This window comes from Hirundo rustica, chromosome 1 (genome assembly GCF_015227805.2).
Source record: "Hirundo rustica isolate bHirRus1 chromosome 1, bHirRus1.pri.v3, whole genome shotgun sequence".
Classification (NCBI taxonomy): Eukaryota; Metazoa; Chordata; class Aves; order Passeriformes; family Hirundinidae; genus Hirundo; species Hirundo rustica.
The window spans coordinates 101346756-101363739 of record NC_053450.1 but is presented as its reverse complement, the minus strand read 5'-3'; the positions used below and the strand labels follow the sequence as shown (position 1 = coordinate 101363739).

Sequence of the window (16984 nt, the reverse complement as noted above, 5' to 3'; positions counted from 1 at the left end):
TTTGCCTTTTCCAAGAACCACCTATAGTATATTTGGTAAGCTGTTCATGCTGAATTCTGGTGTTCTTTGAACAGCTGTTTCATATCAGGCTATAAGCAGTCATTAAAAACTCTGTATAGGAAAGCTATGCCATGAGGATTGTCTTGTTGGAAGTGAGCTTCCAACTGAGGACATGGTAGTTTTGTAGAGGAGGAAGATGGGGTTCCTGGCAGGCACAATGAAAAATGTTAAACCTGGACTTGCAGTCTAGACTGAGAGGGCTTGATAAAGTGTTTGAGGGAAGTTAGGGTATCAGCAAAGGTCCATCTGAGGGTTACAAGGGGATGGAGAAGAGGAGATTTGTAAGGGAAGTGAGGCTTGGGAAAGACTTGTGAGCATTCAAGACTCTGCAGTCCTAAAAGTGGAGGTTAAGTGTTAGAGTGGAAACCAGCCCCTTTGGGTCTTTTGGATAATTGGATTGTAGGTGAGTTTGATTGGTACTTTGAAGGCAGTCCTTCAATCCTTTAACCTTCATAATATTGTGGTGAGATAGTCACTGTTTTCCTTGTCAGTTTGTGTCCCAAAACTGAGAGTAACCCTGTCAGCAGACCTAATCCTGCAGAGCTGTAGTAGAGTTGCTCTGCCTCGCTGTCCAAATCAGCAAAGTTGAAGAATTTGCTCATTGTCCTAGCTGAGCAAGGGTATCTAAACTGAAGCATTATTTCCAGGGTGAAGAAACTGTATAGTTTTGTACTGGCTTGAAGGCAAAACCAGCAAGAGACTCCAAGTCAGAAAAAACAATTTAATAGGAGAGGAAAAAAAAAGTAAAATAAAATAAAACACATGCAATGGTACAAAAGATCACTGACAGAGTCAGAATACAACCTGAAACCGTGGTGGTAGCAGTCTAGATGAAGTGGTCTTGTTGAAGCAGTGTTCTTGCAGAAAGGTCTGGTAGCTCTTGTCCTCTGGGAATCCAGTGGGTAAGGCTGCCTGTGCTGTCCCAAGGCCCAGATTATATCCAGGTGGGAATGCTTGGCTCCTCCCCCTGGGCGGAGCATCTCACAATGGACTGATATAATTTTATCAGTTTTGTAATGGGTCCTTGATTGCTTATTAAACAGAGATAGCTCCTGGGGAGAGTTATCTATGAGTCATGCAGGACGGCATTGATGGGCCATTAACAGAAGATAGTCTGGAGGGAGGGGGCACGGGAAACAGTGGTGCACAACTTAGTTTCAACATTTCATGTAGATGGTGATAGAATACATACTTTGGGCACATTTTACATTGTAACCTAGGACATAATCCACCCCTTATTCTATGACCATCTATATCATACCTAAATTAATACATTCTTACAGCTAGATAGATAAATATACACATATACAGAATGAAACCCTACACCCAGTTCTCACTTAAAATTAGGTCTCCCTGTGGTACACAACGGGTTTCCCCATCTTTCTGCATTACCCACCAAGTGGAACCAGGTCCTTGAGCAAAAACAATCCCACGGATGGGTCTGCCTTTGCTTGATGTGGGATTAATCCAAACAGTTTTTCCTAAGATGCTTTTCATGTGTACCACAGGGACTTTATCTCTATCCACTGTGTGCAAGGGTTCAGACTGGGCAGGACCAGCTCGATTGATTGACCCTCGAGTGTTGACCATCCAGGTGGCCTTTGCTAAGTTCAGTTCCTGATTTTTGAAAGTCCCCCTACCAAGCGCCTTCAGGGTAGTCTTAAGTAACCTATTGCACCGTTCAACTTTCCCGGCAGCTGGTGCATGATAAGGGATGTGATATATCCATTCAATGCCATGTTCTCTAGCCCAGGTGTTTATAAGGCCGTTCTTGAAATGGGTCCCATTGTCTGACTCGATTCTCTCAGGAGTACCATGTCTCCACAAGGCCTGCTTTTCAAGGCCTAAGATAGTATTCCGAGCAGTAGCATGAGGCATAGGGTAGGTCTCCAACCATCCAGTGGTGGCTTCCACCATAGTTAGCACATAGTGCTTGCCTTGGCAGGTTTGGGGAAGGGTGATGTAGTCAATCTGCCAGGCCTCCCTATACCTGTACTTCAACTATTGTCCACCGTACCACAGAGGCTTTACCCGCTTGGCCTGTTTGATTGCAGCGCAGGTCTCACAGTTGTGGATGACCTGTGAGATGTTGTCCATAGTAAGGTCCACCCCTCGGTCACGGGCCTATTGGTATGTTGCATCTCTCCCCTGATGACCAGACACATCATGGGCCCAACGGGCTAAGAATACTTCTCCCTTGTGTTGCTAGTCTAGATCCACCTGTGATACTTTCACCTTGGCGGCTTTGTCCACCTGCTCGTTGTTGTGATGCTCTTCATTAGCCTGACTCTTGGACACATGTGCATCCACATGTCGAACCTTCACGGTCAGCTTCTTTACTCGGGCGGCGATGTCTTGCCAAATCTCAGCAGCCCAGATGGGTTTTCCTCTGCGCTGCTAATTGGCCTTTTTCCAGCGGTTCAGCCATCCTCACAGAGCATTAGCTAACATCCACGAGTCGGTGTAGAGATAGAGTCTTGGCTACTTCTCTCGTTCGGCAATATCTAAAGCTAGCTGGATGGCTTTAAGTTCTGCAACCTGACTTGATCCACCTTGTCCTTCAGTAGCTTGTGCAACTCGTCGTGTGGGGCTCCATACTGCAGCTTTCCATTTCTGGTTAGCGCTTACAATTCGGCAGGAACCGTCAGTGAAAAGGGCATATTGTCTTTCAGTCTTTGGTAGCTTGTTATATGGTGGGGCTTCCTCGGCACGTGTCACTTGTTCTTCTTCTTCTTCAGAAGATAATCCAAAAGTCTCACCTTCAGGCCAGTTAGTTATAATTTCCAGAATCCTAGGGCGATTCGGGTTTCCAATACGGGCGCGCTGTGTGATGAGGGCAATCCATTTGCTCCATGTGGTGTCAGTGGCATGATGCGTGGAAGGAACCTTTCCCTTGAACATCCATCCCAGCACTGGTAGTCGGGGTGCCAAAAGCAGCTGCGTTTCAGTGCTAATTACTTCTGAGGCAGCTTGAAGTCCTTCATAGGCGGCTAAGATTTCCTTTTCTGTGGGAGTGTAGTTGGCTTCAGACCCTCTGTAGCTTCGGCTCCAGAATCCCAGTGGTCGGCCCCGAGTCTCCCCAGGCACCTTCTGCCAAAGACTCCAAGACAGGCCATTGTTCCCGGCTGCTGAGTAGAGCACGTTCTTCACCTCTGGTCCCGTCCTCACTGGGCCAAGGGCTACCGCATGAGCGATCTCCTGCTTGATCTGGGCAAAGGCTTGTTGCTGTTCAGGGCCTCAGTGGAAATCGTTCTTCTTGCGGGTGACCAGGTAGAGAGGGCTCACAATCTGGCTGTACTCAGGAATGTGCATCCTCCAGAAACCTATGGCGCCTAGGAAAGCTTGTGTCTCCTTCTTGCTGGTCGGTGGGGACATGGCGGTGATCTTATTGATGACCTCAGTGGGAATCTGCCGCCGTCCATCTTGCCACTTTACTCCCAGGAATTGGATTTCTTGGGCCGGTCCCTTCACTTTACTTCGCTTAATGGCAAAACCAGCTTTCAGCAGAATCTGGATGATCTTTTCTCCTTTCTCAAAGACTTCCCCTGCTGTGTTCCCCCATACAATGATGTCATCAATGTACTGTAAATGTTCAGGAGCCTCACCTTTTTCCAGTGTAGTCTGGATCAGTCCATGGCAGATGGTGGGGCTGTGTTTCCACCCCTGGGGCAGTCGGTTCCAGGTGTACTGTACGCCCTTCCAGGTGAAGGCAAACTGGACCCTGCACTCTGCTGCCAAAGTAATGGAGAAGAAGGCATTGGCAATATCAATGGTCGCATACCACTTTGCTGCCTTGGACTCTAGCTCGTACTGAAGCTCTAACATGTCTGGCACAGCAGCACTTAGTGGTGGGGTGACTTCATTCAGAGCACGGTAATCCACAGTCAGTCTCCATTCTCCACTGGACTTACGCACTGGCCATATAGGGCTGTTGAAAGGTGAATGAGCCTTGCTGACCACCCCTTGGCTCTCCAGTTTCCGAATCATCTCATGGATAGGAATCACAGAGTCTCTGTCGGTGCGGTATTGCCGTCGGTGTACTGTTGTTGTGGCGATTGGTACCTGTTGTTCTTCAACTCTTAGTAGTCCCACAGCACAGGAGTCATCTGAGAGACCAGGCAAGGTACTCAGTTGTCTGATGTCTTCTGTCTCCACAGCAGCTATCCCAAAAGCCCAGCGATATCCTTTTGGATCTTTGAAGTATCCATTTCTGAGGTAGTCTATGCCAAGGATGCATGGGGCCTCTGGGCCAGTCACGATGGGGTGTTTTTGCCACCCATTCCCGGTTAAACTCACTTCGGCCTCCAATACAGTCAGCTGCTGGGACCCTCCTGTCACTCCAGAAATAGAAATGGATTCTGTTCCTACATACCTTGATGGCATCAGGGTACATTGGGCACCAGTGTCAACCAAAGCCATATATTTTTGTGGGTCAGATGTGCCCGGCCATCGGATCCACACAGTCCAATAGATCCGATTGTCCCTTTCCTCTACCTGGCTAGAGGCAGGGCCCCCCTATTTCTGGTCATGGTACACGTTGCTTTCTTCCTGTAAATATGTTCCTGAGGTCCCTTCAAGTGGATCAGTCATATCATTCTTCTTATACTGTCTGGAGTTCTGTGCCTTTGAGACTGGAGCAGTGTTGGCTCTAGATGAGCTCTTCGTGGTAGGTGTCTCTCTCTTCAGTTCACGTACCCGGGCTGCTAAGGAGGAGGTGGGTTTTCCATCCCAATTCCTCATGTCTTCTCCATGCTCCCGAAGAAAAGACTAGAGGTTACCCCGTGGAGTGTATCCTCTCTCCCTGGCTGGTGGGTACCTGCTCCTAATGGCAGAGACTCTTGTTGGTTCTGGTGAGATGTGGTAAATTTCTTCCTTAAGTTCCTTTTTCAGTTTCTGATGGCCCTCTTCAATCAAGCTCCGGACTTGCTCAGCCAGCCTTGTTTCCACGGATGAGACATGGGTACGAAATGGGGCGGTGACAGTATCCTCGTAAATTCTTAGTTTATTGACCAAGACACTCACCTTGTCCTCACCTTCCCTCCATTGCAGCGTTGCCAGGTAACGGGAGTACATCTCTGGTCCAAGCCGTGCAAATCTCAACCACATCTGCGATGTGCACTGGACATCATCTGGGCTTTTAGGAAATCTCTCATCTTCTGAGAAAATGATCTCCACCACAGCCAATTCCCTCAGGCATCGGATACCTTGTTCCATTGTGCTCCATTTTCCTTGGTGCACCTGGAGGTCTTTTTTACAAAGGTATCTGTCCCTCACACTTGTTAGCAGTCGCCGCCAGAGGCTGAGAGTTTGTTGGGTTCTCCCGATCCCCTGGTCAATGACCACATCCCGAGACAGCGATCCCAGTTGCCTGGCCTCACTTCTATCCAGAATGGTGTAATTGGCTGCAGCGTCCCAGATGCGGAGCAGCCAGGTTAGGATGGACTCGTTTGTCTGGCGGGTGAATTCCCTCCGCAGGTCACGCAGTTCACCCAGGGACAGAGAGCGGGTGATGATCTCTGGCTCTGTCTCTTCTGCTGGGTGCAAAGGTCCTGCCACATCCTCATCAGTCATTATGCGGACTGATTTGCTCTTTGATTTCTTCTTCTGAACAGGGGCAACTGCCACTGGTTTAGGTTGTTCTGCTTTGGTGACAGTTTGTGTGGAGATGCTGATGGCACCTTTGGTTTCTTTCTCCTCTGTGACAGCTTGTGTAGACACTGACACTGTTGCTTTGTTTTTGGTTCTTTTCTCTTCTGTGACAGTCTGCATAGATGCGGTTCCTGTTTCCTCTACGACAGTTTGTGTAGACACGGATGCCGTTGTTTTGCATTTGTTTCTTTTTCCCTCCTCCTCAAGGAGACGCTGCACCACCCCATGTAGTGTTTGATTTCTAAACATGGTGCAGGCCGTGCAGAGAAGGCAAAGCAGAACTAACAACAATATTATGCTGTCCTTGGCACCTAGAGAGAACTCAATACTTTGGAAAACTGCTGTGCCATACCTAAAAGACTGGAAAAAATCGTTCTTTACCCCTCCCCACAGGGGCTGGGTGCGATTCTTGAGAGCCCAGATGTAGCATTCTGGACCAGGACAAGAACACAAAATAGAGTATATATTCCGAATGATGCTCATTGCCTCAGAGGTTATCAAACAATAAACATAATAGACTAATACAGCAATTCTGGTACCATACCCTGGTCTACACATGAGCATTAAGACCGGCAAATACTGCCCTATGTGTGGGAAAATGTAGAGAGCTAGGTATAAGATATATGAAAGCATGTTGAGCATCATAGTGGACAGCTGTTTCTTTTTTCCTCACTACAAAATTGTAATTCTGACTTTTCTCAGTACCTCCTGCCCCACATTGGGCACCAAAATATATGTACTGGCTTGAAGGCAAAACCAGCAAGAGACTCCAAGTCAGAAAAAACAATTTAATAGGAGAGGGGAAAAAAAGTAAAATAAAATAAAACACATGCAATGGTACAAAAGATCACTGACAGAGTCAGAATACAACCTGAAACCGTGGTGGTAGCAGTCTAGATGAAGTGGTCTTGTTGAAGCAGTGTTCTTGCAGAAAGGTCTGGTAGCTCTTGTCCTCTGGGAATCCAGTGGGTAAGGCTGCCTGTGCTGTCCCAAGGCCCAGATTATATCCAGGTGGGAATGCTTGGCTCCTCCCCCTGGGCGGAGCATCTCACAATGGACTGATATAATTTTATCAGTTTTGTAATGAGTCCTTGATTGCCTATTAAACAGAGATAGCTCCTGGGGAGAGTTATCTATGAGTCATGCAGGACGGCATTGATGGGCCATTAACAGAAGATAGTCTGGAGGGAGGGGGCACGGGAAACAGTGGTGCACAACTTAGTTTCAACATTTCATGTAGATGGTGATAGAATACATACTTTGGGCACATTTTACATTGTAACCTAGGACAAGTTTGTCAAGCTTAATTACTGCCACTGTACAGATACAAGAAAAGTATGGTAAGTCTCAGTGTTTTAGCATACAGCTATTAGAAAATGTTTTGGTGTGAAATATGGTAAAGAAGAAAGTGAGAAATTATGCACATGGATATTTGTGGGTGATACTGAGAATATAGAGGCTTCTGTCTAATTATCTGGATTACCAGATTGTTTAAACCACATTTAGCCTAAATATAGTATGGGTGGAGAAAACTAGAGATGACAGATAAGTGAACCTGCTTGTCTGAGGGACTTGGTGTTAGATTATTTTCCTTGTAGATTTTTGGGAATGGAATTCAGCAAGTGTAAAATCAGGTTCATTTGTAAATCAGTATCTCTTTACCTTGAATGAATAATTGGGTCCTAACAAAGGTCTGAGAGCTTAACTGGAAAGGTTAAAGGCTGAAAATAGTCATAATTTCTTTATTGGGCCAAAAGAGGCATTGTGACCCATTTGGTACAGTTGCCACATATAGAAACACTGTGAAGGTTTTAATAAAAAGCTTTATCTGTATCTTTTGTTTGGTAGTACTTGTTTTGTGGAAATCTTGTGGCAGTTAACCTTAAGTTTGTAAGGTGCTTCTTGGCCTCCCTTGTCCAAAGTAAGGTTTGCATGTCTGTCCTGGGTGCAATCCTACCCTTCCAAGCAAGTCTGGTGATAAAAAGGGTATGCAGACATTTTGGGGGGGGGGGGTCAGATGGTGGTGAGAAACCCCACTGGTGATGGGATTTATGCCTTTCATAGCAGTCTGGCTAGAAGCTGCTTCTCACTCTGAGACTCTACAAACCACGTGCTGCTTGCTTGCTCCCCTCCTCCTCTTCCCTTGCAGTGGGCTGGAGAGGAGAGTAGGAGGCATAAAATGGAAAGATGATGGGTTGAGATAAAAACAATTTACTGGAAACAACAAAGAGATAGGAAAATGAACAGTAACAATGATAGCACTAATAACTAAAGTGTACAAAAAGGAGAATGATTCACATGCAAAAATACTCACCCATACTCTCCCGCTACTCTGACTTGGAACCAGCATTACCCAACCCATCCTCTGCTCAACTAGAAGGAACCCCTTCTCCTCAGAAGGGTCCTTGTCCCTCCCCTCACCTGGCAATGGCATGATGTGGTGTAGGATAGACTGTGTCCTAGCCATGCCTCCTCTGGCTTCTGCAAAAATTAACCCTGTCCTGGCCAGGAGGAAATGAGGTAATTCAAAATTTTTCTTATAATCTCTGAAATCAATGTAAACTTTAAAGAAAGCATGTAAAAAAAAAACAAAAACAAAAACAAAAACCTGTAGAGTTTTTTTGTTGTGGTGGTTTTTTTGGTTTGTTTTTTTGTTTGTTTCCCCCCCCCCCCGACATAGCCTTTTAAGAAGGGCTATGATACCAGGGCCTTGTTGGAGTAGGCTGTGAGTGTGTCTTTTTTGAAATTGCTTCAGTGATGGACCTCAGCTATTTCTGTATTGGAGTTTAAATGCTTTGCAGGATCAAAACTTGCAGGCATAAACAAGGCTGGAATGGCCACTTAGAGTAACTGGAATTCTAACTGGGACGGAAGATGTGCAGCAAAGGGGAAGGACACTTACCTTATAATGTATGCAATGTTTATTTCCATAAAGGCTTTGAAAAACCTTGGGGACAAATTGTCGGAAGGATGACACTCTGCTGTCAGTGCCTGTAACATAATTAGAGTATCTGTAATCAATAGAGCATGTAGTTCATGTGACAGACTGTCCCGTGGGCAGATCCTCTGCTGCAGGAGCAAATGTGGGCTAATGGAATGACTCTGGGACCTGCCCACAGGTTACTTCTAGAAATCTTCTTCACAAGGATTGATTTCAGGTTTTTTTTCTTTCTTTCTTTTTTTTTTTTTTTTTTTTTTTTATTTTCCTTTTTTCCTACTCATGATAGCAGCACAGAAGTTCCTGTAGGCAAAGCTAGGAAAAATGGGGTAGAATGTGGGAAGAAGATTGTGAACCTGGCTTCAGAAAGAGTGGTGAGCATCCCTTGCAGTGGCACTGGCTTGTTTAGAGCTTGTTGCAGATGTGTAGCTCTCGTTAGTTTTGTAAATCCATTTCAGAAGAAGAGTTGGTATTGAGTAGGTGCTGGGTGAATGAAAAGGAATTTGTTTTCAGTCCAGGAGTGTTCAGCAATGACAATTGGAAGAGTTCTAAGTAGGAGGGGGTTTGTGTAAGTCTTAGGGGCTAATTAGACTATTTAATTCAGTAGGAAATGGGCTTTCAATAGGAAATGTTTATAGATACCTGTTCTTTACAGCATATTTTAGTCATATGACTGCTAGCTTTAGCTTTAAAAGGCAAGTAGAAAATCAAATTAAGTATGAGTTTCAAGTTAGCATTCCTGTAGCTGAAAAATGGTCATTATTTATTTTACAACATCGCAAAAGTACCTTCCTCCTGGCAGCTCTGTGGGTCTCCTTCCCTTTCAGAATTTAAGGCTGTCACGTGTGAAGTGCTTTACACATTTTGTGCAGTAAATATTTCTTTTTCTCTTAAAACATTTGCCAAATATCTCAGAATTCAGTATTGTTGTTTCAGATAATTTTAGGCATTAAATATTGAAGTAGCATTAAGTGGTAATACAAAAAGCAGTGTTATAAAAATTATTTTCAAATCCTCTAGGAGGATTTAATTAGAAGTGTCATACACTTAGTAAAAATCCATGTAAGTGCAGCAATTGATTTTTTATTATTTTTTCCCTTAGGAAAGTTGTGAGTTCTCTTGTATGGGGTAAATGTCACTCTTTATATCTTAGCTTTGCTGCAAGTCAGGACTTGTACTATTCCTCTAGGTTGTCATAGAAACACAGCTAACTGACATCTCCACTCAGGCTGCTCATGGTTTAATTTGCAGGTTTTCAAGATTATTAAAATTTAACAAAAAATATTGATTTGCTGTTATTAACAGTGGCTTGTGTTTACTCTAGAAGTTCAAACTGCATGAAAGCTTTTCCTGATAGAAAAATACCTTTAAAATTATTAAACCCTGTTATTCTAAATAAGAGATCATCAAATGGATTTAATATATCACTCTGAAGCAGTAGAAAAATCTTGCAAATCACCTTTTTATTTCATTTTGTTTACAGTAAAGTGCCCCAACCTCATTTTAATGCACCTTTTAGCTTGACTTCTGTTTAACACAGAAGATACCTGTCAAGAAAGCGTGAAATAGGTACATCATCATGCCTATTTTTAGGGAGTTTTCATTTTATTTACTTACTTTGAAGCCTGGCAGAATGTTTCAGTGCACTGACTTTTGAAAGTATATATTTTTTGTATATGCATGTTGTTGGGGATTAGGTTTGTTTCTTTTTTTTTTTTTTTTTTACTATAGAATTTTTCCCCATAAATTGCTAAGAGACTAAGTACTGGTGCTTAGAAAGTGCTTGACCAACACAAAAGAAGTGGCCAAAATTTGGGAGGGGGAACACCAACATGAGTTTTGGAGGAGGGAAAAGAACAGGGCTGGGGGAGCGGGGGGGGTGGTTCTTCTAGCTCTTGGCATCGGAGAGGACGGCCAGGCTGCTGCTTGCTGCAGGAGGAGTCCACTGTCAACAAAAAGTCCAATCCTGGGAAATCTACTATCATCTGCTCATGTGCCCAGGAATTCTGAACTCCTTTGCTTGCCCTGCTGGAGCTAGGCCAGCCCTGTCCTGCCGTCAGGGCTTCTTCAGCACTGCTCTTTTTGCTACACTGTAGCCCTGCATCCCCCTCCCCTGCTGGGACATTCCCCTGCCTGATGCTTGATGCGGTCATCCTGCCATTCCAGCCGCCAGCCGAGGAGTTTCCACTGTTCAGTTTGGGGTTCTTGGAGTCCCAAGAGATCAGACTGCCCTGGGCTTTGTAAAACAAAGCCCCTTGAGGTTCCTGGTTCTGTTTATTATTAATGCTGTAGTTGTTGTTGTTTGTTTGCCTTGTTATACTTACTAGTAAAGAACTGTTATTCCTTTTCCCATAGCTCTGACTGAAAAGCCTCTTTAATCTTCTAAATTATAATATCTTGGAAGGAGGGGATTGGTATTCCCCATTCCTAGAGAGGCCCTGCCCCTCCCTAGCAGATACCTGTCTTTCAAACCTAGACACATGTGCAGAAAACATTACTGTTTTCACTCATAAATAAGACAGGTAAAACTTATTTACAGTAACTTTATCTAATGGTCCATGGGTGAAAGATTTTTTGCAAACTACTCAAGAGACTAGAATTAACTTTTCATGTTGGTTGCACATTGGATGTCCAGGCCCCCGCAACATGTGGGATCTTATAAAAACTAGATGACTGGAGTTCAGTTTTTACTTTTATGAATTTATTCAATGATTGCCCATGCATTTCAAGTGTAATCTTTGTAAGCAATGTATAAAATGCAGTAATGTATTAATTGTTATAAAATGGACACATACTTCTTTATGCCCTCCTTCTATCACATGTATGCTTTTTATTTTGGCTTCACCTCCTCCCTGTACCTTGTAGCCATTAACAATCTGTAGGCGTGCAGAATTTGACTGATTTATATACAGACCTGTAATTTGACATTGTCATTCTGTCGTGTAACAACTTTGTTCAGTGTTAGATTTACTGAATAAAATTGTTTCTTGGTGGACATTTTGACACCTCACTTCATACTCCTACGTCATGCGCTGCTGGCATCCCTGTATTAATCTTATTTGTATTCTGTCATAAAACACTCACATAACATTTTAAAATAGACTCTCTTTGCAGCATATTTCTATAAGCATGAGGCTAAATACTGGTTGGTTCCATAGGTGTTTATATGGCTTTTTTGTGTTATTTATGAGGTTATGTTCTTGTTACCATATATGATGGTAGCACACATAGTAAATGACCATACTATTTAACTTGGGAAAGACTGGCTTTAGTACTGCAAAGGCAGTTTAAGTAAAAAACATTTTATTCACCTGTTAACATGTCTCTCTTCCAAATCTATTTTTTGCAACATTGACTACAAGAAAATATTGCACAAATACCGTTTTGCTGTAGGCTGACACTGGGCATTTTTAGGAATTGGAAGGCAGTGGTTGGTGGGAAGTCAAGCACTTCTAACTGGAGCACTTCACTAGTATATTCTGGTTGCTTAAGAATGAAAGATATGTTCTGTGTGGGAAACTTACTCAGTGTTGATATATTCATTACAGTCAGTAGCGAGTGTAGGAGAATATTATTGCAGGTATACTGTTTCCCAGTGAGGACCAAGGGGTATATAAGGGTTTGTGTATGTCTGTGCATGTATAAGATTAACTGAGACTTACTGAAGCCTGTGGAATCTCTCTGGCATTGTACTTCTGTAGACTGACTGTTACAGATAGATGCCTAAGACCCAAGAGCTATTTTGCAACTGGGATTTTCTTTTCCTAAAAGATAAACATCTTGGGTCTTCTTTGAGCAACAAATTTGCTGCTTGCTTTTGTTTATTTGTTTGGGGGTTTTTTTAGCTTGGTTTCCTTTCTCTTCACTCTTTGCCCCATGATCTTTCCTTGCATTTAAGTAGTGATTGGGTGATAATACTGAACATGCTTGAAAAGAAGGAAAGGGAAAACTTCAGTATTTACCAGAAAAAGATCCTAATGTAAAGAAGATAAAGGTGGTTCATAGGAATATACTGTGTCCAGATCCTTTTCCCAGAAAACATATTTATAGTAATTTTTTTTTACCATAAGCCCATTGGTGGATTTTATACAATTAACTTATTCCTAGTGGATTCTTATTTTTGTTCACAGCATTTTGTCTCTATCCTTCCTACAGAGGTGCAGCATCTTGTAAAGGTCATGAAGTTTCTTGTAACGTGCATGCTTCAGCTTTCAGTTCATTGTGGCTACAGTGGCACATTTTATTTTATCATCATTCATTATCGTATCCATCCTTTTTGTATTTTACTTCAAAATTGCAAATGACTATGTAACAAAGTACACATGCACATTTTTTCCTGCTTTTTAGATACAAAGTGCCTCTTACAGCTGAATTGACATGCTGCTATACAGTCTTTGCACCCAGAACTTTGGAGTAAAAAGAAAAACCAGTAACAAAAAAAGCACAGCCCAAATCCCTTCAGATTATTAAACTGTGAAAGTTTGGCTTTTGATTGTAATGGCTGTTATGAAGAGATCGCAGTGATCCATCTTCGCCTGTTGCTGTGTGATAATTTTGGGATTGTTTTTATCTAAAATAAACTTCTAAGTTTTTTTGTTGTTTTTTTCTCTCTTGCTTCCATTTTCTTACATTCCTAAAAATTTAGGAAGATGAGAGTGAAGAAGAACCTAAGCTCAAGTATGAACGGCTTTCTAATGGAGTGACTGAAATTCTCCAGAAAGATGCAGCCAGCTGCATGACAGTGCATGAAAAGGTATTATGTGACTTTGTGGCTGAGATAGCAAGCACTTCTGCTTGGTTTATATATTTATCTGTGCTTATAATCATTGGTATATTTCTGTGTAGAAGTGATGCCAAATGTAGAGTTGCACTGCAAGACAACAGTAACGTAAACAAAATTCACCATTAACCTGTATTGCACAAACCACATTTTCTCAGTGATAAAACAAGTAGTTCACATGGTTCAATTAACAGCAGATCTCTCAAATCAATTCCCTTCTTGTATTTATCAAGCATTTTTTCAGTGAGAAATATGTTTTCTCAATGAGGAAAAGAGACGAGAAATCAAGATGCAGTGATTTGTTAGATGAGATGTTTATATAAGCTACTAGAAAAATGCTCACTCAGTTTTAATTATGAAGTGGCACATTTTATTTTATTTTGATAAATAATAATATTGTATATGTTTCATATTGTATATATGTTTCATAATATTGTATATTATGAACTACAATCAGAATACAGTCCTAACTTCTTTATTCACAAAGGAAGTTGGAATATACTGTGCTTACTTTTACAGTCTGTGTCAGTAAAGACCAACTTGATCATGCCAGGAGCTTAGCGTATATTCAGCTGTGGAAGACATGTTAGTGCAATGTAGAAGAAAGTATTTACTGTATCTTTTTGTTTGCTGAGGTTTTTCTTTTGGGAGGTGTCATACTAATACTCCCCTGTCTCCTCCCCTGATTCAGTATGTTGAAAACAAAGAGAGGAACTGCACATTCCAGAGGTTTTGATGTACCGGAGAATGATAGGGGTAAAGTAATAGACAATGCAAAGTAAAGAAATTTTAAGAAGAATTAATATTTTGTTCTTAAAAGGAATAAACTTCATATGCTTCTTTAGTTACTTTAACAATTGTTTTTGTATTTTATGAGTTTTCTTCTCTTTTATTAATATTGAAAAATATTTTAGAATATTGGGGCATGCTGAAGTGCATCTGAAAGTGTGAGTTAACGATTTGTCAGCTATTAGTATGTAAAACATAGTTGCTATTTTCTGAATGTATAATTTTTCATAGCCAGTAATACCTCCTTAACAGTTACTGTAGAGGGATCTATCTGTATTGTTTGGCTATATTTCTAAATTGACTTGTGCTATGTTTCTTTTCCTCAGAGGGCTATTGCTATGGCTCAAGAGGCTCTTACGATGAAGCTTGTATTTTAACTGTGTGAATGAAAACAATAAGTCTTTTTAAAATGGTTTTGATAACTTAGAGTTACACAGATATTTGGAAAATTGGCAAGCATTTCCTCTTTGTGGTGTGTTTCTGTTACCTTTTATTTCTGCATCTCAGGTAAATTTTGAAAACCCAGGGTTTAACAGGATTTTTCTATAAGGATGTGCAGAGCTTTTGCTATGATGTCACAAAGCGTGGCAATACAGGAAAAGTGTTGAAGTATCCCAGCACTTCTAGTTTTCCAGCTAACCAGTTACACTATTTATGAGAAGAATCAATATTGTTAGGAGCCAGGTATTGAAATCTTTTAGGAATAGGTCTCTTCCAACAGAGACCTTAAAAATGAAACTGGGTTATAGGTATTGCAAGGGTATTTCTGTTTCATTCTGGTTGGGTTTTTGGGATTTTTTTTTTCCCTGAACGAACAGGAAAAGCCCTGCTAAATGCTATCATTAGAAAAATTATACAGTAATATGTAAAATATGATTCTGACTAAAGCAGTTTAACTTTATTGGGAATCCTGAGATCTGGCTTCTGTATTCAGACTAATTTCCCCCCAGAATATATATTTTTTCATGTTTGCTGCTAAAGCATCATATTTTCACCAGGCTTGCTGTCTGCAGTGGATGACTAATCGTCATGGCACCTGGTGCATTCAAGCAGGCCTGTAGAGTGGAATAGTCATACCTAGTTATGTCTGCACACCTGATGTTTTATTAACCAGTATTGATTTTTTTTACCCGGGGGACTTTTTTCTTCCTGAAAAAAGGCAACCTTGCAGGAGTGAAAGGCATTGCAGGGAATGAATTTCTAATGAACCTCTTCTTTCCCTTTCTTGACTCCTTTTAATGTAGCTTCATATTTTAAGTGCCTGAACTGAAATTTCATTTTAAGCAATTCCATTTTGATAAATCCTTTTAAACCTTGACTTTCTGTAAGGTTATTTTTTAAAGATTGTGCTGCCTGACTGACACGCTTAGCAGTGCCTGTAAATTTGAGCATTTCATTATAGGTTGCAATGAAGCATGCTCACATGCAGTGAAATACAGAGAATTGAGTAGCCTAGACTATTTCAGTAATGCTGAAAGTGGGAGGGTGGGGGAGGAGGCAAATAAAAGAAACCTCTGTCATAAATCAAGTAGTACTGAAATTCTATCTTTTCTGTTCAGGTGTAGTTCACATGGTTCAATTAGCAGCAGATCTCTCAGAACCAATTCTCTTCTTGTGTGTATCAAAATAAGTTTGGGATAGAATGGATTCAGGTAGAGATTTCTTTATTTTGCCACTACTTTTTAGAATGAAGCTCCTGTAATTTCCAAGGAATTGTATTTTTCTTGGGAGTATTCTGTTTAGGAATATTACTTTGTGAAGGAAAGCAAACCCAGGAGTTATCTGTGTGCTTAAATGCACTGTCAGAGACCTTCCATAATTCTGCTGTATTTAACCAGTGGATTACAGTTGCCCTTTTGCTGTGTTTGTACACTTAGTTTTTATTTTAATAATGAAGAAGAATTAAAAATAAAGCTCAAAGGAAACATTAGGATTGAAACAAAGCTGCAGAAAGGATCTAGGAACTATTTCAGATCTCTGTTGGTTCTTGCTCTCACGCTGCATTTTTAATTTGTTGCCACAGTCCATCAGCTGGTGTGTATAGACTGCAGACGTACCATTAGTTGTCAGTGGATAAGGGTCCTCATGATTCATTCTGACAGCTAACTTGCACTATCAGAGTAATATGGGCTTGAAGCCCTGTTTTATTCTTTGGGTATTGTTAAAATAACCTTTTTCTATAGAAAGTGGTGTGCTTTTTTCATTTTCTCAGTGTTGCTGGAGTTCATTTAGCATTGCTATAGTATTTCTTGTGATGTCTTTGGGTTTATGTAACCAGTCTCTTTCTTTCACAGTTTTTGGCACTGGGAACACATTATGGCAAAGTTTATTTACTTGATGTCCAGGGAAACATCACACAGAAGTTTGATGTTGTAAGTATGACATTATTCAGAACCCATTTACAGGGATGTACTAATGTACCAATAAGTCAGTTAACACTCTTGTTACACCTGCAATTATACTAACCCATTCCATAATATAAAAAACAGTGTATGGTCCTTGCAGAAAGAAGTTACGCTGGATGGTGAGCACATCTCAGTATATATATAATAAACTTGATGAAGCAGAAAAGGAAATACATATTTATGATTGCAAGTGGCTATTATAAATGGAAGCTTATTGCTTCCATAAGGCCTGAACCTGTTCATTGGATGATTATTGTCAGTTATTACTTTATGTGTTATCATCTTTTCTAGTTGCCACAAATAATTGAAAACAGATTACCTTGCTGGCTCAGTTTTTCAATAACATATATAATGCTAATATTT

At 41.4% G+C, this 16984-nt stretch overlaps 1 protein-coding gene across 2 annotated transcripts in view; it reads left to right on the top strand.

Moving 5' to 3' along the window:
* Positions 1-16984, top strand: part of VPS41 (VPS41 subunit of HOPS complex) — a 63212-nt gene that overhangs the window by 25153 nt on the left and 21075 nt on the right. Inside the window, exons 3-5 of one of the 2 annotated variants that reach the window (XM_040076761.2) lie at positions 12778-12822; positions 13293-13400; positions 16511-16588. In XM_040076761.2, coding sequence (XP_039932695.1) covers positions 12778-12822; positions 13293-13400; positions 16511-16588 — 231 coding nt within the window. The remainder of the gene's footprint in view (positions 1-12777; positions 12823-13292; positions 13401-16510; positions 16589-16984) is intronic. The other variant, XM_040076770.2, reaches the window with a different exon arrangement.